The sequence below is a fragment of the Lissotriton vulgaris genome, chromosome 7, assembly GCF_964263255.1.
Source record: "Lissotriton vulgaris chromosome 7, aLisVul1.2, whole genome shotgun sequence".
NCBI classification, from domain to species: Eukaryota; Metazoa; Chordata; class Amphibia; order Caudata; family Salamandridae; genus Lissotriton; species Lissotriton vulgaris.
This window is the reverse complement of record NC_141695.1, coordinates 1,191,466,564-1,191,489,732: the sequence shown is the minus strand read 5'-3', so window position 1 is coordinate 1,191,489,732 and position 23,169 is coordinate 1,191,466,564. Positions and strand designations below refer to the sequence as shown.

At 44.3% G+C, this 23,169-nt stretch overlaps 1 protein-coding gene across 1 annotated transcript in view; it reads right to left on the bottom strand.

Annotated features, from left to right (window-relative positions):
* Positions 1-23,169, bottom strand: part of SRCAP (Snf2 related CREBBP activator protein) — a 1,720,489-nt gene that overhangs the window by 995,425 nt on the left and 701,895 nt on the right. The window contains exons 16-17 of the mRNA XM_086931673.1: positions 485-677; positions 144-280 (exon numbers count right to left, since the gene is read on the bottom strand). Coding sequence (XP_086787799.1) covers positions 144-280; positions 485-677 — 330 coding nt within the window. The remainder of the gene's footprint in view (positions 1-143; positions 281-484; positions 678-23,169) is intronic.

Sequence of the window (23,169 nt, the reverse complement as noted above, 5' to 3'; positions counted from 1 at the left end):
ACTACAATGCAACAAATAAGAAAGAGGCACAGAAAAAAGATTCCATTAGGAATTACATCAAAATAATATGCAGCAATAACCACCAATGGGAACGATATTTTAAGGATCACTATGGCTCTCCTACTTGAACATGAGTTACTTACGCAGCCTGCGCCATGAAGTCATCATAAAGGTACCGCTGGCGCTTGGACAGGCGGCAATGGATTACATGCTCATATTTCTTTGGCATTTGCTTCTCCACATCGACCTTCACCCTGCGCAGGAGGAATGGTCGTAACACCTGGGGAAAAAAGGAAGCAATACTCCAATTAAACACTTGTGCCTCTTCAATCCCAGCAGAAAGAAAATTGGCACAAGACAATGGGCAATATTCTATACCTCTAGCATGAATCAGGAGGAAATATACAAGAATCGCTGTGACGCATCATTCTGATCCACAGTCTTAAGCCCTTACTGTTTGTCTATTATGTGAACTGTGGCTCACCTTGTGTAGACGTTTAATAAGTCCTTCGTTGTACTCCTGGCTTCCTTCTATCATTCCAGTGAGGGGGTTGGAGAACCACTCCTTAAATTCACGGTGAGACTGGAAAACATGTGGCATCAGGAAGTGCATCAAAGACCAGAGCTCCATGAGGCTGTTTTGTAAAGGAGTGCCGGTCAGCAGCAGCCGTCTCTGACTAAAGACAAAAGCAGACCTATCACAATCTGTATTTTATTTGCAAAGTATGTGGGGGGGGGGGAATTGATATACCTGAATTAAATTCTGCACAGTAAGAAAACAAGTTACTTACCTGTAACTGCAGTTCTCCAGTATTGGAAGCTTTCATACATTCACATACCTGAATCATTTCCCAGTCGTCGAGACGGAAGTCTCCGGTATATAAAAAGCAATGCTTAGCAGTATAGCGAACTGAAAAAAGGCCTAGGCCCATTTCCCTTTTGGAACCCATAACCTTTGTTATGTAAAAAAGGACCAAACTTTTCCCTTAGCCAATCAGAGCTCCTTACCCTCTAGAACCCTCCTGAGAGAACCTTTTGCCCCTCAGATTTTCGGGCACTTGTGCTATAACACTCTTTGTGCCTAATCCGAGGTGAGCCAATTGGGGGTACAAGGTACAATTTTGAGAAAGAACACTGGCTCTGGGAACCTGATTGGCAGGGACCTAGGGCACATCAAGTCAGTTGCATCAGTAGTCTGGCAAAAAGAGGGCAGGTCACTGCAATTGAAACCCAGCTTCCTAAAGAGGCCATAGGCGGAGAACGTTGTGGTGGCGATCTATTAGTCTTATCCATAACCTTCATAGGTAGCTGAAGGGACAGTAACTCCTACAATGTCTAATATTCAAAGTTGAGCCTCTTCTTTCTAGAGAAGTGAAGTGTGTGGGCTAGTTCGCTGCAGATGGGTGGCTGAAAATATTTCCCTGCCTGACATTGGATACCTCAGGAAGCTCCAAGGTGAGAGGGGCCACACTTGAGTCGGATTTTACTGTCAAGACCACTTTGAAACCGATTTAGACGAGGGTCTCAGAAGTCTTAAAATCAGATTTTGGCTCAAAGGGTGGCTTCTCAAAGTCTCAGCCATTGGTCACAGGTGTTCTGGAACTAAAGGTCACACAACATCAAAGAATTTGAGCATGAAATCACAGCCGAAGGTCAGTAGCTTTTGTTGCTTGACTCAGGGCTGGATGTCTGGACTCCCTTGGGGGAGGTGCTTGGCCTAGAAGGTGCTTTCGAGGTTGATCCCAAGTGGGTTGATCCACAGAAACAGACTCTATACCTGGTTTTTGACCTGGGGTCTGGGTTTTTCACAATAGCAACTTAATCTCCTTCGCCTTCAAAGCTTCAGAAGACAAACTCTGCACTTTGGTTTTGTAGTGTAGTTCCTAGTTTCCCACTAGGCCCTGCGCATTGGAATAACATAAACAGTAGTATCGACGTGGAACTGCTTATATTCCAGGCCTCCACTGACTATGCTAAACTTAATTGGGTTGTGTTACCAACTAGCTCAGAGGTCACTGGAAACTTTCTTCTCTGCATAGGAAGTGATCAGCTTCCTTGGCACAGACAAGAAGGGATTCAGCTTTCCAACAACCGTGCAACATGACAACTTTGCTCCTCAGATCAAGAGTCGATCTCTAGGGTCGTGTGAAACAATAGACATAGATTTCACTCAGTCAGTCTAGTGCAGTTTACTTTCACGGTATGTAGAGAATAGAGAGACGGGCGTGTATCAATAAAGGTTAACATTTATTGAACAGTCTTTCTTCGCGTACAAGAGAAATGTATTGCCACAATTGCAATAACTGTTATTATAAAAAGTACGTACAGTAAGATAAGAATAGCAAAATAGAACTGTAAAAGCATTGATATGGTTTCTTAGCCATACAATGGTTTAAAAGTAATAAAACATGTATACAGTCATATATACATTAGGCTAACATACTCAACTGGTGCTTCTAACTAAGCCTACCCCAGTGTGCCTGACCTAGGCCTAACACGTGAGAAGGGGAGTAAGTAAGTAGCTTAAGTTAAGTTGGTTTTGCCAAGGTTTGTTTCAAGAATTCTCTTCTAAGGGTTTAGTCAACACCATACCTCTGAATAGAATGATGGAGGATTGGTATCTCCTTCAGGGGTCTCTCTCGATATCCCAGTCACCTGCGAGGGTAAACTGGAAGCGCCGGGACTGGATTTCTCTGCACGAGAAAGGCAGCGGCTTCTCTCAGCGCGTCTGGAGGAAGGAGGGGTGACAGCGTCCGCGGGCAGCTGGGCTGGATGTCTTCGCAGAGGACGGCTGCACGGCTCCTCAAGCGTACTGCACCATAGGTCGCGCTGTAGCGGCGATAATGGTAATCAGCAGCTTCACCACCACAGGATAGCAGGCTGCAGCGACAGAGTGCTAGTTTTTACCAACACGGGGTCATGCAGGCAGCTGGCATCAGCAACATGTTCGCTCATTGCTTAAGGCAACGTTGGTAATATTTATACCTGGCAGGTGCCGGGTTTGACGCAAGTTTGCTGGACATAAGACGTCAATTAAAGATGTCACTAGGAAGTGATAGTTATCAGTTGCTCATTAGAGTTCCATTACTAATCAAAACATAGCAAGCGGGGATTTCCAGGTTTGCTAAGTTTTTATCTTGTTGAAGAACTCGGAGTGTTATCTAGGAATATCAGATAGTGACTGCTGCTCTGTCATTGCACTAATTGGTCGCAAAGGAAGTAGCAGAGAGTCATGCTGGAATGTGGCTCTGTGGCTCTGCTCGTGTGAGGCCAGAGATGACTTTTCAGAAAATCGTACTTGAACGGTTATGCCAATATAGGGAAAAAGGGCTTTATAGCCGAATAGGGGCATAAGGTCACAGTATCGATCAGGAACCTAGATAAGCACATGACACCCACTCCACGAATTCATGTCCATCAAAATTACTAAAACTAAGCAATTAGATGCATGTGTAACATTGTGTAACATAGCCCACCCCAAAATACATAAATGCATTCGAAATAGGCGTACTTGTAATACATGGAATTTAGGTACTGTACGTAGTTTTAAAAGCATAGTAATCATTCAAAAATTATTGCATATAAAATCAATGAACGATTATGCAAAAGGAATTACACATGAAGTATCTCTGACAGAAGAAATGCGAGATAAATCATCACATAAAAATGCATTGTAATAACATGTGTGCTAGAGGCTGGTGTTATGTTGTTATGTCTCTAGATGTGTTTTTAGAAATAGAAGTGTGAAGCTTCTGTTCTCTAAGAATAGTTTTTACGTTAAGCAAAGAATTGTTCGTGCCAAAAAGAAAAGGGTCAATATTAAAAAATTGTCCAATTCAAAGAAAAATCAGTTTACCAAAGCTCCTGGCAGTTTTTTTGTTGATCAAAACTGAAGGCCGAATTCAGAGTTCATGGGAACGCTGTGTGTCGGAAAGCTTCTCAAAAGTTATTGTTTCTCTGTGGGTGAGAACATCGTATCAGACAGGCTCGCAAAGAATTGGTCTACAAAATCAGGTGATAGTTCAACCAAATTAGATAGCGCTGTAACTTGGCAGGTGTGAGAATGATTGCTGTCATCGAAGGCAGGATCAGCAATGCTCACAGAACGTTGTACCTGGATGATGTTGCTTTTGTCACTCGCTCCACTGTTACCACTTGGCTGTAGTACAGGAGTCTCCACGAATGCCGTCATCAGGATTGGTAGCCGCTGGGGACAACACAATGCGTGAGCCGTTATTGGACTGAGCAAAGTATTGACGTCCATTGGTACTGCTGATGGAAGTGAAAGACAGATGTCCAACACGCATTCATCGCCGCAAAGCATACACCGTAGCACAGGTAAAATGCAATTTTGCCATATCGGTCTGAATGAAAGGAACCAGGTCATGTTTAGATCTCTCAGCCTGGCCAATCCGAGGACGTTAGTTATCCTGTCCCTGTAGCGCATTGCTAGGATTGTCTCTTCCATTCCCATGGGAGCTATGTCTGAGCCGAGGCTTGCCATAACGTAGCAGGATGGTCAAAAATAGAATCCCTGCGATGAGTCCAAAAAATAGTGGAATACCACCAAAGATGGAGTGCACAAAATCAGGAAAGATTCCCAACATTGCCTGGAAGGGTGTTAGCAGTCCCGTAAAGACTGTCTTAAATATGCCTGGGATGCTTGTAGCACTAGACATGTTAAGGAGTTGGTCGAGTATTTGTACGAAATGCACGGGGCAATTTGTTGATAAAAGGTCATGGACTTCTGTAGCCGTCCTTGCGACTAGAAGATCATACGTCTCTTTAGATGACGTTATAGGCACTGTTGTCTGTAAAAGTACAGATTTCATTTTGCTTAATGTATCAATTCGTATAGAATAGAGATTCAGACGAGGCCAGAGGGGAGTCACTGTGTCTGGAGGCCCGCTCGGGAACAATGCTTGCATGCAACATTTGACCATGGACGTTACTTGTACTAGATAACTTTTTCCGGGCGCGAGGCAACAGCACCTGTGATCCGTTCTAAGAATGTAACTCCCGTTTGCGAGTTGCATAAAGAAGGGCTCTATCTGAGTTGCAGGTGTGACTAGCTGGTGGCATGAAAGGTTGTTTGAATTTCCATCGCATGCTCCGTGTAAATTAATACCCTGACACAAAAGTATACCGCTTAGTGAGTGTTTACAGTTGTCACCACTAAGAAATACATTTTTGTCGCTGTCACTATAGCAAGAATGAGTGTATGGTAATTTCCATTCGGATTTAACATATCCCTTACCCAATTGTTCATATTGGCCAGCAGGTATGTATTCAAGGCATTTATGAAATCGGAAAGTTGTTATCGGAATTGTGATAATTCCGTGTATTATCCATTCAATGACAGGACTCTCTGACATTGTCAATGGTAATCTCTCGAGTTTCTCGATGCTCAAGATTGTATAGTCTGCTCCTTTCTGTGCCAAACTGATCTGTTTATCAGTAAGGTTAAAAATGGAAAATAATGACGTTGTGTTTATCAGACGCCAAGGCACATAGCCTGAACGAAGATTTTGCAGCGTCCAGCCTAATTCTATAATAGAGCGTAATTGAGATTGGCCATGTTGTAACATTAGCAAATCTCTGTCTATCACATCAAAGGCAGATGATACAATATTGTCCAAAGAATATATTCTGGAAGACAGAGTCATTAACCCATTGTCTACTACAGAAAGTGATTTCTCCAAATTAATACGATCAATTTCTCGTATCTTTTCAGCAGTTTCAATTTGCTTTACTTTCCAAGCCTCGTTGTAAGCAGCATAGATGCTGGTCGCTATGAAACGCTTTTGACGCTGTTTGCGTGGTCCAAGAATGAAATCGCGCAAATCAGCACCATCTTTTAACAAAGACAAGTGTTGCTTAATTTCAGCCAGTGTGGATGTAGTTAGCCATTCTAGGCAGAGTTTGCCTACACTGTATGTGGTTATAATTCCTGGATGTTGTCTCTGGGAATATCTTGAGTCTAATCTGGTCATTTTTAAACCCTGTGTTTTATTCAGGAATCGATCTTGACAGCTATTTGTGTCTGTAGGCCAGATTAACCACTTTTTCCAATCAGGATGTGTTCTGTTGAAATGTAAAATGTGTGACACGTCTAACTCATTATCTGCAGTTGCATTCTCAGCTATTGGCTTTGGTATAGACGGTGTTTTCATTTCTTTGTTCTTGGCTAGGCCAAGACAAGATGTTTGGTGTACAGTGTCATTTAAAAATAACATTTGTTCCGGTATCATGCAGGTTCTAAAAAGTGCTTCTATGCCTTGCACCTGCCAATCTTTTGTACCCCAAATTGATTTCGTTTCAATATTAGTTTTCCAATAATCAAAACCAAATGTCATCATTTTGTCATAAAATGCTTCTGAATATATCAATTTTGAATTTGTCAGCATTGTTTTCATTCCTGTTTTATCTAACAGTTTATAATAAAACGTTTCTGCAACACTGGTGTTAAACCCTGAAAAATATTTGAATTTCTCAAAAAATGCTTTAGAACTGCTTTTAGGTGGTGTAGAACAATGTTCCCATTGGTTATACATAAAAACATTTCTAGGCTGTGCAGATTTATGCAAGTAATGATCCCCATAGTGGGTATAACAGAATAACTGCTCATAACTAGATGAACCTTGTAAATAATCATGATCTGTGAATCTAGCTGACATTACTAAATCAGACATCATGTCATTAATACTGTTAAAGTCCCAATTATCAGAGAATGTACTTGGTGTAACAAAGTCACTTAAGGAAACCTTTAGTTGATGAGGATACTTCAGCATTTCGACCGGACCATAGATCTCATAGTCTGTTTTCTCCCATACTACCCCACCAGGTATTGGAATTGCTGTGACATTTACTGTTGACAGTTCTCTTTTCTTCACGTGGGATGATCTGTGTGGTTTCAGGACTATGTTGATGTTCTGACTTGCTGTGTCCATTGTAATATATTTTCCTTCAATGAATTTTCCCAAACACAGTACCATGATGAGCCAAAGCAGGAGGAAAAATATACCTAGACCGAACAAGAACTCTAGCCAAGGGGAAATTAGGTAGATTTCCTTCAGTTGATGAAAGAGTTCCGTTGCTTTTTCTTTAAAAGGCTTTTTTGTTTCTGGCGTCACTTCGGGGTTGTTTAAATCTTCAGAGAAGTTGTCGAAGTTGATGAAATAACCAGAGGCAGTTCTGTCAATTGATGGGATTGTTCTTTCAATCTGTCTTTCGGTAGCACTTTCTGATGCCACATCATTGTAGACTGGTGTTGTTTCTTGACGAACTGTTTCAATCTGTGTTTCAAGAGGCACGAGTTCCATGGCATTATTGCATAGTCCTTCATTGTGCACTGCAGGCTGATCGAATGTGATTAGTCTTTCAGTTTGAACCTCTTGGATTGTTGCAAGTTTGGGTATTCTGTTGTTTCTTGGGAGTCCACTGGGCCTACTGTTGATTATAGGCCACATGCTTGTGGTTTTACCAGATCGATGGACACGACTCTGTTCTCCTTTTTACCAGCAAGGGGCGGTAGCACAACTGATCTTGTTCCGGTGACTGCTAAGACAGGTACTGCTTTTCTGTAAGAAGGCCCAAATTCCTTCTTAACCGCGATCTTTTTCTCTGACTAGATCCCCAATCTTTGGAATCCAGACAGGCCTTGCTGGGGCTGTTGCGGGTGGTGCCTCGTCAGTGGTACTTGGCTGTTGCTTTAACTTTATGTTGCTTAATGATTTTCTTGTTTCATTCAGTTCCTGTAAAACAGCCAAACGGTCTTTTACTTCAAACTGCTTTGTTTCTTTTTGTACCACTGACATCTGACTATCGAGGTCCTGAACGCGCATTCTTATTCCGAACAATAGTTCGTATGGGCTGAAACCTTTTAGAGAATTTCTTGGCATGTTGTTAAGACTAGTCTGGACACTTATTAAATGTTTGACCCACCCAGCGCCTGAACCTAATACCTTCGCTGTTATAGATTGCTTTATGTCCCGGTTTTTTCTTTCTACCACACTATTCCCTTCGGGATGCGACGGACAAGAATACCGCAACCCAATTCCCATGCTGGCCATGGCCTCCCTATAAGCTCGAGAGCTGAAAGCAGGACCCTGGTCAGAATGGAACGTGGTAATTGCGTATGTGCCGATATGGACTCGCTAATCTTTTATAACAGTTCTAGCGTCAGCCGAGTGCTGGAGGCCTCATTTTTTTAAGTGCATTTCGTCTTAAACGTTGTACACTGGGACGCGCTTCTCTTCTTTGATTGCGCAGATAGACCGCCTTATGCTGTCTAGAAGGGATCCTGAAACTACACTGGCCTGTTCATTACTGCGATCTCTGTTGCAGTTTTCACAATTTTGAGCAAAACATTGAATATCTATACTCATTCCTGGCCACCAGTACTCTGATTGCAATTCTTTCAGAGAGGCTTTGATTGTTTGGTGTTTCAGACCCAACCCCATGTGTGCTTCCAGTAGGAGGAAGCCCCTCCTGCTCCTGTTTGGAATTACTCTGTCCCCCACTCCAGGGATTCGAGCAAAAGGAACGGAGTTTGCATCGATTATGTATGCATAATTGAGTGGATAGTTTACGGGTAGTGCTGCACAGTCGCCTTTTACGGTCGTTTTTACTGCTAGCATGGTTTCCCCGTCTATATACTTATCTGTACGCTTTTTTGTGGCTACGGAAGCCGGGTTAGTTGCTTCCGCGGTGGCTGTATTAGCCAATGAATTCCCTGCAACGTGAACGCCATCACGTTGAAGACTCTGTGCGTGAATCACGTGAGTCTTTTGTAGTTCTTTGTGTAAAAGAGCTACCTGTTCCCAAAGCAATTTATGCTTTATTGTGGCACCTGTGTCATCTTTGTAGTCGTTTTCGATCCAACTCTGCAGTTTATTGTTGTAAGAATTGACGCAAAAATGAGAATCGCACACGATAAGTGTGGGGAATTCGCGTTCTGCATTTTCGAGCGCCATCTTTAAAGATCTGATTTCAGTTCTTTGAACGGAACAGTATTTTACTGATTCAGTTTTTGTTACTTTCGGTCTGAATTTACCGCACAGCCAACGACCTTTAATAATCGCACATGCTGCATTGTAGGATTTTCTCTCTACGTTGAAATGCTGTACAAAGCTATCTGTATAGATTATACATGCGTATTGTGGGAGAGGCAGGATTTCGATTGGCAGAGGATATTCTTCTTCATATTCTAAATCATTCAGTTCTTCGTATTGCGGAGCAAAATAGTATTTCACATCGTCCGCTCCTAGAGAATCTATGCACTGTATCCATTTTGGATCCAGTGACACTGTAGGCAGGTTTACTGGGCTGAATAGCGCTTCGAAGGCGGATTCCGCTGTAAGGATATTAATCCGTTTGCCGTGTGCTAGTTCTCTTTCATTTGCTAATGCGATTTGCACTGCGTTCACAGTTTTATCTGTGCGACTGAATGTTTTTTCTGCTTGTGTGTACAAGTGAGACTTAATTGAAATTGGTACCTTTTCTCCCTCATTAGAGGTCAGGTACGTGAATCCGCATCTTCCTGGGATGACTCGGATTACTAGATCGATCGTGTTGTCACGTGTATCTAATTTTGTTTTTGCTAACATGTCTGTTTGCAGTGATCTCAAAATTTCTGTGTGTTTTTGAGTCCAATTGATTTGTTTTAAATCAGGTTTTATTAGTTCGTAGAGAGGTTTAACCCTCTCTGCGTAATTTAGGATGTAAGTTCTTCCGAAATTCAGAAAACCTAGTATGGATTGTAAATTCTTCAGCGTTTTTGGAGCTTGGAGTACAGCGCACTTCTCTAAGAAGTTGTCCGCTAGGCTTTTCCCTTCACTTGATAATTCGTACCCTAAGAATAGTACTGTTAGATGGGCAATTCGGGACTTTTTAAAGTTGAATTTGTAACCCTCTGCTGCGAACCCAAGTATAATGGTGTTCACCCTTTTCAAGTGAGTATCCAAGTCGTCGTCTGTGAGATAAATATCATCTACGTAAGATAATGCTTCATCATCATAGATTTGTAGTAACTCTGTTACCCTAGCTGAGAATAGTCCTGGGCTGTTCTTGAACCCCTGTGGGAGTCGACAGAATTTTTTCTGTGACCCAAATGCGGAGAAAGCGGTCAAGTATCTGCTTTCCGTTGCAATGTTTTGACAAAAGAAACCATTAGAAATGTCTAATGTCGTTTTATATTTTTTCCTAACTATGTTATTCATTAGGGCTGCACTATGCGAGTTTTGTACTGCAAAGGTTTTGCAACATGTATTAAGGTGTCTGTAGTCCAAAACTAGACGATATGAATTGTCTGGCTTGGAGACAGGAAACAAAGGATTGTTCATTTGAGAGGTGCATGTTTCAATCACCCCCTGGTACTCAAGTTGATCTAAGATCTCCCTGACCTGTTTTTTAGCTTCTTGCTTTATGGGATACTGCCGTTGGGCAGTTGGTTCACTTTTTAGTTGGATTTTGTGAGGAGGTGAATCCTCATCCCATCCTACATGATTTTTATACAATGCAGGTGCCTGGGCTACTGCCCATTTCCTTGCATATGTGTATTTCTTGTGAATCGGTATGTGATTCGAGAAGGCAGGCATAATTACCTCTTCGCCACGAGGGCACTCCCTGACAAACTCTGGGGGCCAATCTTTTTCAGCTAACAGAATATCATAGCCTTTCGAGAGCTTATCCCAAAACAGACCCTTAATTTTCCTAGTCTTATCACCCTCTATACGCAATGTTATTTCGTATATTTTATGGGGCTCGCTAAGCCTGGCGTCGGCAGTTTCAACCTGAATGTATTCATTCGTGTCCACTGTCTCCAGATGACTCATCAAGATCTTGCGCGCTATACTGATTTCTGCTGCACTGTCCAACATTGTCAATGCCCACTCCCCTTTTTTCAACTGTGTCCTCAGTATTCTCGGCATGGTTGATTACTCTAATACTGGCTACCTTCTTTTTCTGAAATTGAGATTTCTTATTTTGAGCAGGTTCCTTGTCTTTGGACTTGGTGTGCTCTCCTGGGTCTGACCGTCCTCTTCTTTCCGAATTCTGTGGAAGAGATCGAGAGGGACGTGTATCAATACTTTGATATCTATCAGGTTTTTTTATATTATCCCTATTTCTAAGGTTATATCTTTTCTCAGAGGGCTCCCGTTGGGGAGACTGGCGTTCTCGAGTCGGAGTTCTTTCCCTCCGTCGAGGAGACCTTCCTCTGGACTGGAAAAATTTTTCCTTGGGAGTGGATTGTTTATTTCCATTCCAGCTCTTTTTAGGAGTGTTTAAATTATTTTTAATAAATAATTTTTCAGGATTTTCGAGCAGTTGGGGCTTAACTGGTTTTCCACCCAAGCTGTCTCTACCTAATTCTTCATAGCACTTTTCTATGATTTTTGCAAGCTCAACAGGATCTTTTATATCTGTTTCCCTCAACTTCTGGCGAATCGCCACAGATGCTGCTTCTCCCTTTACATTGGCTAATAATATAGCCGTGACCTGCTTGAAGTCTTTCAGTAATTTCATACCTAGATTTAAAGCTGGTTCTGGACCGAATTCATTTTGAATCTGTTTTAGCACGTCTGGTATTACCGCCATAGACGGAACACCGTGTGTTTTTGTGTAAATGGAAGCAAAGACTGTACCCCAAGTGTCGCAGTCCTCCACGTGTGGTGCGATTCCCATAGGAAGGCAGATGGTCAAGATTCTGTGTTTCTCAATAGGGGTAGTATCAGGAAATACTGCCTCTATTTGAGTGATTTTCTGGGCTAACCAGAAAGGAATTTGTTCCCGTTTTACGGGTGTTTTACCAAGACATGACTGTATGTTCTGTGGTGTAATTTTATTTGTGTTCCCCTGATGAGGGGTCAGCTGTGGTGTATTAACAGCTGGCTGGACTGTTGCAGTCCGTATTACATATTGGACTAATTGCCTATGTATTTTTATTAATGTGTTTAGCTGTGCTAACAGCTCTTCTCTAGACATTTTTATAATGTCAGGATGTGGTGTGTAGCTGGCTAGAACCGGCCACGTTGCTCCTGGTCTACCTAGTGGACCGAGCCTAGTTATGTGATCATTGTGTTTTAGGGCGCCATTAAACCAGAGCAGGTGCTCTTGAAATTTAAGTGGAATTTCAACCTCCTCGAAAGGGGCGTACTCATCCGGAGGTTCCTCTATTTTGTAATAGTGAAACTCTTGTGTTATAGCGTTTACCGCTGGAAAGTTTATCCATGAATAGAATACCTCTGTCTGCCGATACTCGTGAGCCTCTATCACGAAAATTACTGTACCACCTTGAGGTGTCAGTCCGTGTTCTATAAGTTTTAAAGTTATAGATCTTCTTAACTGGACCGGGATGATAATAGCATCCGGGTCTGTGTATTCGGGACCTTGCTGAGTCGCATCTACTGCGGCCCCAGTGGTGCCGTTGTTTTCTACTGACATTGTATAAATGCAGTTTTTGCAGAGTAGGTCTCCAAGGAGACAAAGATTAGATGCACAATATTTTGGAACACTGTATCCTTCAACGTTGAATAAACCAGAGCTTTACATAGGAATCTCTTCCTACTAAGGTCGGGCGGATTTTAACCTTTCACCCACTCCAGACGTCTATTGGAGTATTTACGGGAGAAAGGGGTGTGAAATATGCACGACTGAGTTACTCTACAAGTCTTACGTTAGTTTATCGCCTTACCAAACGTTGGGCGCCATGCAGTGTAGTTCCTAGTTTCCCACTAGGCCCTGCGCATTGGAATAACATAAACAGTTGTATCGACGTGGAACTGCTTATATTCCAGGCCTCCACTGACTATGCTAAACTTAATTGGGTTGTGTTACCAACTAGCTCAGAGGTCACTGGAAACTTTCTTCTCTGCATAGGAAGTGATCAGCTTCCTTGGCACAGACAAGAAGGGATTCAGCTTTCCAACAACCGTGCAACATGACAACTTTGCTCCTCAGATCAAGAGTCGATCTCTAGGGTCGTGTGAAACAATAGACATAGATTTCACTCAGTCAGTCTAGTGCAGTTTACTTTCACGGTATGTAGAGAATAGAGAGACGGGCGTGTATCAATAAAGGTTAACATTTATTGAACAGTCTTTCTTCGCGTACAAGAGAAATGTATTGCCACAATTGCAATAACTGTTATTATAAAAAGTACGTACAGTAAGATAAGAATAGCAAAATAGAACTGTAAAAGCATTGATATGGTTTCTTAGCCATACAATGGTTTAAAAGTAATAAAACATTTATACAGTCATATATACATTAGGCTAACATACTCAACTGGTGCTTCTAACTAAGCCTACCCCAGTGTGCCTGACCTAGGCCTAACACGTGAGAAGGGGAGTAAGTAAGTAGCTTAAGTTAAGTTGGTTTTGCCAAGGTTTGTTTCAAGAATTCTCTTCTAAGGGTTTAGTCAACACCATACCTCTGAATAGAATGATGGAGGATTGGTATCTCCTTCAGGGGTCTCTCTCGATATCCCAGTCACCTGCGAGGGTAAACTGGAAGCGCCGGGACTGGATTTCTCTGCACGAGAAAGGCAGCGGCTTCTCTCAGCGCGTCTGGAGGAAGGAGGGGTGACAGCGTCCGCGGGCAGCTGGGCTGGATGTCTTCGCAGAGGACGGCTGCACGGCTCCTCAAGCGTACTGCACCATAGGTCGCGCTGTAGCGGCGATAATGGTAATCAGCAGCTTCACCACCACAGGATAGCAGGCTGCAGCGACAGAGTGCTAGTTTTTACCAACACGGGGTCATGCAGGCAGCTGGCATCAGCAACATGTTCGCTCATTGCTTAAGGCAACGTTGGTAATATTTATACCTGGCAGGTGCCGGGTTTGACGCAAGTTTGCTGGACATAAGACGTCAATTAAAGATGTCACTAGGAAGTGATAGTTATCAGTTGCTCATTAGAGTTCCATTACTAATCAAAACATAGCAAGCGGGGATTTCCAGGTTTGCTAAGTTTTTATCTTGTTGAAGAACTCGGAGTGTTATCTAGGAATATCAGATAGTGACTGCTGCTCTGTCATTGCACTAATTGGTCGCAAAGGAAGTAGCAGAGAGTCATGCTGGAATGTGGCTCTGTGGCTCTGCTCGTGTGAGGCCAGAGATGACTTTTCAGAAAATCGTACTTGAACGGTTATGCCAATATAGGGAAAAAGGGCTTTATAGCCGAATAGGGGCATAAGGTCACAGTATCGATCAGGAACCTAGATAAGCACATGACAGTTTTACTGAGCCAGCTAGCTATCTGAAGGCCCAAGCTTTTTTCCTTCGAAGCAGATGTCCTCCGGTCCAAGCAGGTCCAGGTTCTCAAAAGAATTGTGACAGCATCTTGTGTTATGTCCAATGGCATTCACGTCAGTAGCGATTGGTCTTATTTCACATGAATGGCTAACATGCCTTTTACTCCTCGTGATATGGAGATAAACACGGGTTACAGACCAGAACCTGGTCAAATCAGGAAAATTTCATATTTCATTTAGGGCAGAACTGGGAGAGCATTTCCCTGTAACCCCCTCACCCAATAGTCATTAGCATGGAACTTTTTCAAGAAAGTCAGATGCACATCGAAGAACATCTTCCAGGAAGGACTAAAGGACGTCGCATACTGGATGAGCAGCACATGCAGTATGCACATGCAGCAGCACATACTCCCACCCTCCTCAGGGGAGGAGGGCGGGCGTATGTGAATCTATGAAAGCTTTCAACACTGGAGAACTACAGTTACAGGTAAGTAACTTGTTTTCTTACTCCAGTATTGGAGCCTTCATAGATTTACATACCTGAATCAGAATAGCGAGCAGTAAATCATAGCACATTTTGTTTTGTCACCTACTTCTCCCCCAACAGGTAACATGTCATTTTCTCGTAGCAATAGCTGTATAAAAAAATGTTCATAAACCAATTGCTCATAAATATTATAACAAACAGAGTACAATAATAAAATGTGCTTCGCTTACCAACCAAGGAAGGAGGGAAAGGTTCTTCAGTACAGCTTGTCCCACTGCTACATTGCTTCTGGCGTGGGTGTCCAGGCAGTAATGTCTGGTAAAGGTATGCGTACTCCTCCAGGTAGCAGCTCTGCAGATGTCCTGAATAGAGACGCCTGAAAACAGAGCACTAGAGGTTGATATCGCTCTTGTGGAATGTGCACGAACACGTGCAGTCAACAGCGTTCCCGTCGACTGATGACAATTGAAGGGCATTTGAGATCAATCGTGCAATTCTCTGTTTTGACAACGGGAATCTTTTCCTGGGGGCACTAAAAGCCTCAAACAATTGTGTTGCTTTTCTAAAAGTTCTTGTCCTTTCTAAATAAAATTTCAGACAACGCTGAACATCCAGAGTGTGTAGAGTTCTCTCTGCCGCTGAAGATGGTTGATGAAAGAATCTCTTAAGCATCAATGGCTCATTCAAGTGGAAATCCGTTGGCACCTTTGGAATAAATCTCGGATTTGTTCTGAGCACCAACCTGTCCTCTCTGAAATGCAGAAAAGGTTCTTGCGTTGTAAGTGCCTGTATTTCTCCCACTCTCCTGGCTGATGTCAGAGCTATTAATAGAGCCACTTTCCAGGATAGGAATTTTAGATTAGTTTTATGAATTGGTTCAAATGGTGGTTTCATCAATTGTGATAAAACAATATTCAGTTGCCATAGAGGAGGTGAAGGCCCGACATGTGGGTAGACTCTAAACAACCCTTTTATTAACTGCATTACAATCATCTCCGACCACAGAGATGGACCGTTGAACTTCTCCTGTATCTAGAGATCGCCGCCAAATGCACTTTAATAGAGGCATGGGCCAATCCAGACTTTGCCAGCCTTAGTAAATATGGGATGATTTGATGTGCCTCTGCTTGCAGAGGATGTAAGTCGTTCTCATGACACCACAAGCAGAATCTTTTTTATTTCATCCTATATGTCTTATTAGTTCTTTCCGCCCTTGCCTTTGCCAGGATCTCTCTACGTTCGGTCGGAATGCTTAATCGATGAAATTCTCCGTACTCAGGAGCCAGGCTGCTAATTGCAGTGATGTCGGGTCTGGATGCCGCACTTGTCGCTAAGCCATAGTCGATGGTTCTGGTATTGGCTGTAGACTTATTGGGTCTGTTTCTTGTAAAAGAAGCAGTTCCGTGAACCAGTGCTGCCTGGGTCACCAAGGGGCTATTCGTATTATCCTGCATGGTTCCTTCATCTTCAAGAGTACTCGCGGCAGGAGGGGAATCGGCAGAAAAGAGTAGTCAAAGACGCCTGACCATGCCATCGAAAACGCATTTCCCCACGATCCCCTTTGGTGATGTCAGCTTGCAAAGAATTGGCATTTCTTGTTCTGGGCTGTGGCAAACAGATCCACTGTTGGTACTCCCCATTTGGCAAAGATTGTCAGTAGTGTTTCCTGATCGAGTCCCCACTCGTGGGAGGCCGTCTTTTGCCTGCTGAGACTGTCCGCTGTCGTGTTCTGATCCCCTGGAAGATTTACAGCCTTCAGAGTTACCTTGTGAGTTATAGCCCATTTCCATGTTTTCTGAGCTTCTCTTGACAGAGAGAGCGATCTTGTGCCCCCCTGTTTTTTTATATAGTGTATTGCGGTCATGTTGTCTTTACGCACTAACACCGATCTTCCTTCCACTCTTGGCAGGAAGGCCAACAATACCAATCCTATTGTCCTTAACTCCAACAGGTTTATGTGATGATGCTGTTCCTTTTGTTTCCATCGGCCGCTGACTTGTAACTCTTGGAGGACATCTCCCCATCCTTCGAGAGAGGCATCCGTGGTAACCACTAGTGGAGCTGGTTCGGTCAGGAAGGAAAGACCAACCGAGATATTGCTTCTGCGAGTCCACCACGCTATTGCCTGCAAAATTTGCTGCGTGACTTTGACCTTGTCCTCGAAGGATCCCTTTGCTTGGCACCACTGTAGATCTAGCGCCTCTTGTAACGGACGCATTCTCAATCGACACAGGGGAATGACTGGTATGCATGAAGACATCGTCCCCCGAAGTGATTTGTTTTTTCGGACTGAAAGACACTTTCTTTTCCTGAACTCTTTGGCCAGAGAGATGAGTCCCAATTGACTTTCTATGGATGGGAATGCCTTGTTTTGAGACTTATCTAGGATTGCACCCAGAAACGTGATCCTTCAGGATGGATGAAGAGACTATTTTTCTACATTTAAAGTCAGACCCAGACCTGCAAACAAGTCCATGCAAGCCAAAGTTGAAGCTTGAGCCTCCTTCTGCGATGGTGCCTTTATTAACCAGTCGTCTAAGTATGGAAATATTTGGTGTTTTTGTCTTCGCAGATACGCTGCCACCGGTGCCAGATATTTTGTAAAAATTCCCGGGGCAGATTTGAGGCCGAATGGCAGCACTTTGAACTGGTAATATTTTTTGGCCACTGTTAATCGAAGGTATTTTCTGTGGGAAGGATGGATGGGGATATGGAAGTATGCATCCTGTAAATCTAAGGAGGTCATCATCTCCTGGGTTTAAGAGTAGCAGAATATCTTGGAGAGTCACCATTTTGAATGACTGTTTCTTGAGATAGGCATTTAGAGACCGTAGGTCCAGGATCGGACTCCACTTGAGAGCATCCTTCCGGATCAAGAAGAAACGGGAATATAATCCTTTCCCTCTTTGGGAGTTCGATACCGGTTCTATTGCTCCCTTTCGGAGCATTGCCTTAACGCATTTGAGGTATGTGTTTGACTTCTTGATACGTAGGTGGCGTGAGAGGAGGGAAGTGTAGAAATTCTAGAGTATGTCAGAATGTTACTATGTGGAGGACCCATTTATCCGATGTTATTCTCTACCACTGACGTAAGTAATAAGTTACTCTTCCACCCAGGGGAACATTTGACGGGGTAGGAGGATAAAAATCCGGAGTTTGAAGGCTGTCATTGTCTTTTGTTGTGTTTACCTGGACGACCTCCTCATCCTCTGGGAGCGGACTTAGAGTAGTTTCCAGACTGCCTCTGGCCGTATTGCTGCCGGCAGTGCTGTGATGAGGAAGAATAGGAGGTGTATCTTCCTTGTTGGTATCCACGGCTATAAGATGGTTGATCTCTTCCACGGGCGCCTCGAAAGGGCACCTTCCGATACTGCAACGTACCCAAGGCCTTCACCGTATCCGTGTCCTTTTTAATACTCTGTAGGGTCTCATCTACCAGACGTCCAAATAAATCCTCCCCATCAAAAGGTAGATCCAGAATCTTATTTTGGACCTTCGGTCTAAAGGCAGTGGCCCTCAGCCAACTCTGGCGCCGTAAAACTGCTGCCCACCTAGGGAACGAAAGGCTGTGGTAGCTATGTCCATGGCACACTCGATGACTTCAGATGAAGTCCTCTCACCTTCCTGCAGAATCTTCTTCGCATCCTGTTTACTGTCTTCCGGAAGGAGGTCAACATATGGTGCTGTATCGCACCACATCTGCCTGTCATATCTGCCCAGGATGGCAAGGTGGTGTAATCGCCCTTTGCTTTAGATATAGTATCCCTATATCTAAACTTAAAATGGACACATATATTCCTATCAGTCACTCCTATGGCAGGCCTTATCAATCCTGAAGGCAGAGTGCTTGGAATTATGTGAGATGGTGCTCTGGCATGAGCTGAGCCCGTTTGCAGCTTGCGGAACCAAGTCCTAATAGCTGTTCCATGATAACGCGTACCATATACTCTTAAGTGCCTTATAATCCACGCGGTTATTTGCCAACTTTGGTATTGCTTTATCAAAACATGTCGAGTAAGGTGTCATACGAATTGGAATACTAACCCCTCGCCAATTCTGGCGACTGGGTTAGCATTCCACCCTTCTAGAGGGACACGACATGTATAACTGTGAACCCCGGTTAAAGTTAACTCGAGCCTCAGCATCACAAAATGGATGCTGCCACCACAGACACAAGTCTGACCTCCTGCTGCTGGGAGTCCTTCCAGCGAGGAGAGCTTGGACAAAGGGTTTCCTGTCAGGGGCGGTGCTAGGACCATCCCAGACAGGGTTTTGTGTATCCCAGGTAGGCAGGGCTGAGAGGAAGGTGACTGCAAGTGGCACTCCGGTGCTCACTGTGCATATGCCGGCTTGAACCAGTTCCAGGGGCACACCAGCCCCTGAGCTGGGGAAAGTCCGGACAGGGGAGAGGGGTGTAACCACCCCCTTCCTGGTCCCACCCATGGGCAGGACCTAGTCACGTGCCAGCCCCTTTCTTTAGTATAAAGGTAGGAGCGGGACCCCTTACCAAATTAGACAATTCTGAATCTTGATGACTTGATGACTTTCCACGAAAGGACTCTTGAACCTTTCTGAAGACTCTCCCTTGTGGCTAAGGAGTAGCCACCCTGCACCAGCGGGCACAATCTAAGCGCTTGCGGTTTGCTGCACGTCCATCCTCTGGATCAAGACTGCCCAACTCGACGAGACCCGGATTCCCTGGCACCTCTGACCTCTACCTGCATCATCAGCCACGCTGAGATTCGTGGGTGTGACGAGACATCTTCAAAACTGCACGACGCTTCTCCAATACGACCGCCGAGGGATCCTCGAGTGAGTGCTTTGGGGTTTGAGAAGCCCTAACCCTGAGCAGCTCCAGCACCGAAGTCCAGCCCCCCAGCATCCACGAGATCTGCGTGGGGCCCTTCTGCTCTTTGCTGCTCACCGCGTTGTCCGGCCACTTGCCTGCTGGCTTGTAGCCCTCCTGACGACACTTCCATCGCTGGTCTGGTTGCTCTAGACTCGCCCTTGCTCCCCTCCAACAGAGGAGCACCCTGGACCCTCCTGGTCCACTCCAGATGCCATTTTGAGTCCACCGCGTGGGCTTGCATTTGCCAAGAGTTGTTGCCCCTGGGTCCAGCATCGCCGACAGCAGATACCTTCGTGGAACAGCTCGCACCTCCATCCTGGTCGCAGACAACGCCTCCTGGTCCGAGAGACTGCAGAGCCCAGTGTCGCCCACTCACCTGGTCGAGGTGACTTCATCCGGTGCCATCCTGGTGCCCATCTGATCACTGGCTAGTAATCAAGAACTGAGTCCCCTCTGCTTTCAGGTCGTCTCAATCACCGATCCAGGCTTGGATCCCATCGAACTTCATCACTGGTCGCCTGCCAGCAACTTCTTCTTTCAGGCTCCATAGACTGTAACGAGGATTCCCGACGTCTTTTGAACCCTATGCAGCCGCAGCCCCTGGGCTAGGTAACCTGAGCATTTCAGTGCTCCAACGTACGTTCACTATCTAAGTGTCCAGATCCTTTTTCGTTTTCAGCCTAACTAGTCGGATTCGTCCGATATCTGTAACTTTACGAAATCTAGCATCCATAGACTTTGTCCTGCATCCCGCGTGAGAGTGCACACTCTGCACCCGCTCTCCCTAGGCCTCCTGCTCCTAACCTGAAGGTTCAGGAAGTGTAGTCCTAGCGATCCTGAAGCCTCTGGATCTTGTTACTTACCTGCTAGTATTTCGCATTCCACTTTTAGAGTATATGGTTTTTCGTGCCCCTCGGGCATTTGTGTAAATTGTGCAACTTAAAGTATTTTCGTAAGAGTTTTGTTGTGTGCTTAGCGCCCTGACTCATAAAGAGTTCAGGGTAGACTTGTTATAAATAAATATCCTTTTATTTTCATAACAACTTGTGTGGTGTCCTTTCACTTGGTGTTCAAGGGGTATATGTGATGGTATAACAGCTGGCTTAAAACACCCTCTAGAGTTTAGCCTAAAGACTGCTCTTGTCCATTCTACTAGGATAGCTGGTCTATAAGGTTGACTTACAACCAATCATCAATAAGGGTCGTTTGGTATGATACAAAGTGATCACTAGAATAGTGAGCACTATATATCAGGCCAACTTCTCACAGTCATCACTTGTAAACCTTCCTTCCATACATGGTCTATGATTGGTATGGATCTGACCGATTTTTGATAGGGCTCTTTAAAGTCATAAAGAAAACATTCTGCCCGAGTTGTCTTTATAGGCAGCGGAAATCTTTTTGCAGCCCTTTCCATCAAGTTGTGGAATCCACCAATATCCACTGGTGGAGAATCCGCCTGTCCTTGAGTAGGTGATGGTGGAGATGGGATTAGATAGTCATCCCATTCTTTGTGGGGTTCCGTTAGCTCCCCCTCCTCGTGGTCCTCGTCATCTGTGGTAACCAGATCCTGGTACTGTTGGACCTGAGGCGTCTGTGCGATTGTCTGCTGCGGACTGGAGTAGCCGGAATAGAACGGGGACGTGTAAGAGGAACTTCCTGAGGGACTACTGATGGAGGTAACCTCTTCTTATAATCTTGCAACATGAACTGCAAGTCCATCATCATTGAGGATTGAATAGCAACCATCTCCTACTGAGGTCCTTGCTGGTAACGATGCTGAGAGGCGGTGATATTCTTCATGACCCTCTTCATCATCATCATCCTCCTGACATTTTACATGGAGTTGCGATGGACTACTGGCGTACCCAAAGGGTCCGTCATCCTCCTCCTCATCCGACTCTTCCTCCTCCAAAAGGTGCGATGGAACCAGAGAAGTAATCTTACTCGGGGAAGTCACAGCTGGTGTGATCTTTTTCTGTTTTTCTGGAGTTTTTCTCGTCGACGAGCCCATCGACGAGATCGATGTCGACACTACCGTCGACGGTGTTGTTGTAGTCGTCAACAATGCACTGGAACCATTTGTCGCCGCCGACATAGTACTCGTCGTCACTCCGTTGTCATCACCGTCGATGACAATCCCGTCGTCAACATGGTCGTCGTCATCACTGTATTCGTCATCACTGTTGTCGTCGACGATGTCATCGATGTTACCGGCGTTGATGTTACTGGCATCGGCGCGGACGCTGTCGACACTATTACAATCAATGGTAGCTTCGGTACCTCTGTGATCGTTGCCTAAGACACTCTCGTCGGCGTGTCAATTTTTTGCTTTTCTCCTCAGGAATACTTGAGGATGGCTTCTTGAAGGACTCTTGAACCAAAGGTGGTGTCTTTGAACCAAAAATGGTGTCTTTGAAGGTTTAGAAGAGGCTCTCTTGGATATTTTTTCCTTAGAAGTGTGTCCTTTGCACTCCTTTTCTCTTGGCTAAGGAGATTTGGAAGGACTACGCCCTGAAGACCCTTGAGTAGTCTTTTTTAGGGCCTTCTCAGGACGTTCCCCTGAGGAATGAGCCGGAGGAGATCTTGTTCTTTTTTTAGATCTCCTAGACTAAGAGGAGGATTCTTGGTCACTATCACTAGAAACCACCTCCTTTCCGGCCTTGATCTTCTGAAGCCAAATTAAAAGGCGTCCCTCAAAATCTCTAGGGGTCTTGCTAGAGAAAGAGCGACATACCTTGCAATCCTTTGCTTGGTGGTCCGGATAAAGACAAGAAATGCAGTCTTCATGTGGGTCAGTGCAGAGTGTCTTTTCAGAGCAGGGGGCACAGGCTTTAAAACAACCCTTTTTCTCTTTTCCAGACATTCTACAGGATGTAGATGAGAAACAGGTCACAAGATTCTCAAATCCACAAGAAAATAGAATGAAATCAATATTCTACAAGGTTGGAAATCCAGAGTTAGAGTTCAAAGGAGACTCCCTAGCACAACGTGCCGGTAGAAAATCTGAGGAGCAAAAAGTTCTCTCAGGAGGGTTCTAGAGGGTGAGGAGCTCTGATTGGCTAAGGGAAAAAAACGTTGGTCCTTTTTTACATAACAAAGGTTATGGGTTACAAAAGGGAAATGGGCCTAGGCCTTTTTTCAGTTAGCTATACTGCTAAGCATTGCTTTTTATATACCAGAGACTCCCGTCTCGACGACGGGGAAATGATTCAGGTATGTGAATCTATGAAAGCTCCAATACTGGAGTAAATTTAATTCTGCACAGAAAAACAACGTAGGGCTAAGTTTGCCTTGAAGTAATTTCACCTTCTCTACAACAGATGTCACAGCTCGCTCAGAGACATTCTACTAACCAATAAGGGACATTTACGAATACTGCTCATGAAAACGGAAGCCTTGGGTCACCAATGATGAACTTCTTTAATAGCGGAAGGAGCTCCATAATACAAATAGCAATGTTCACTTACACACCTCATACAACAAATCAACTTCACTATAACCTTTCGGTGGTTTCTGGGGCAAGTAGAGTTTACTGCTTCACATCTGCTAAACTGGAAGTGGAAGGAATTTACTTCCCT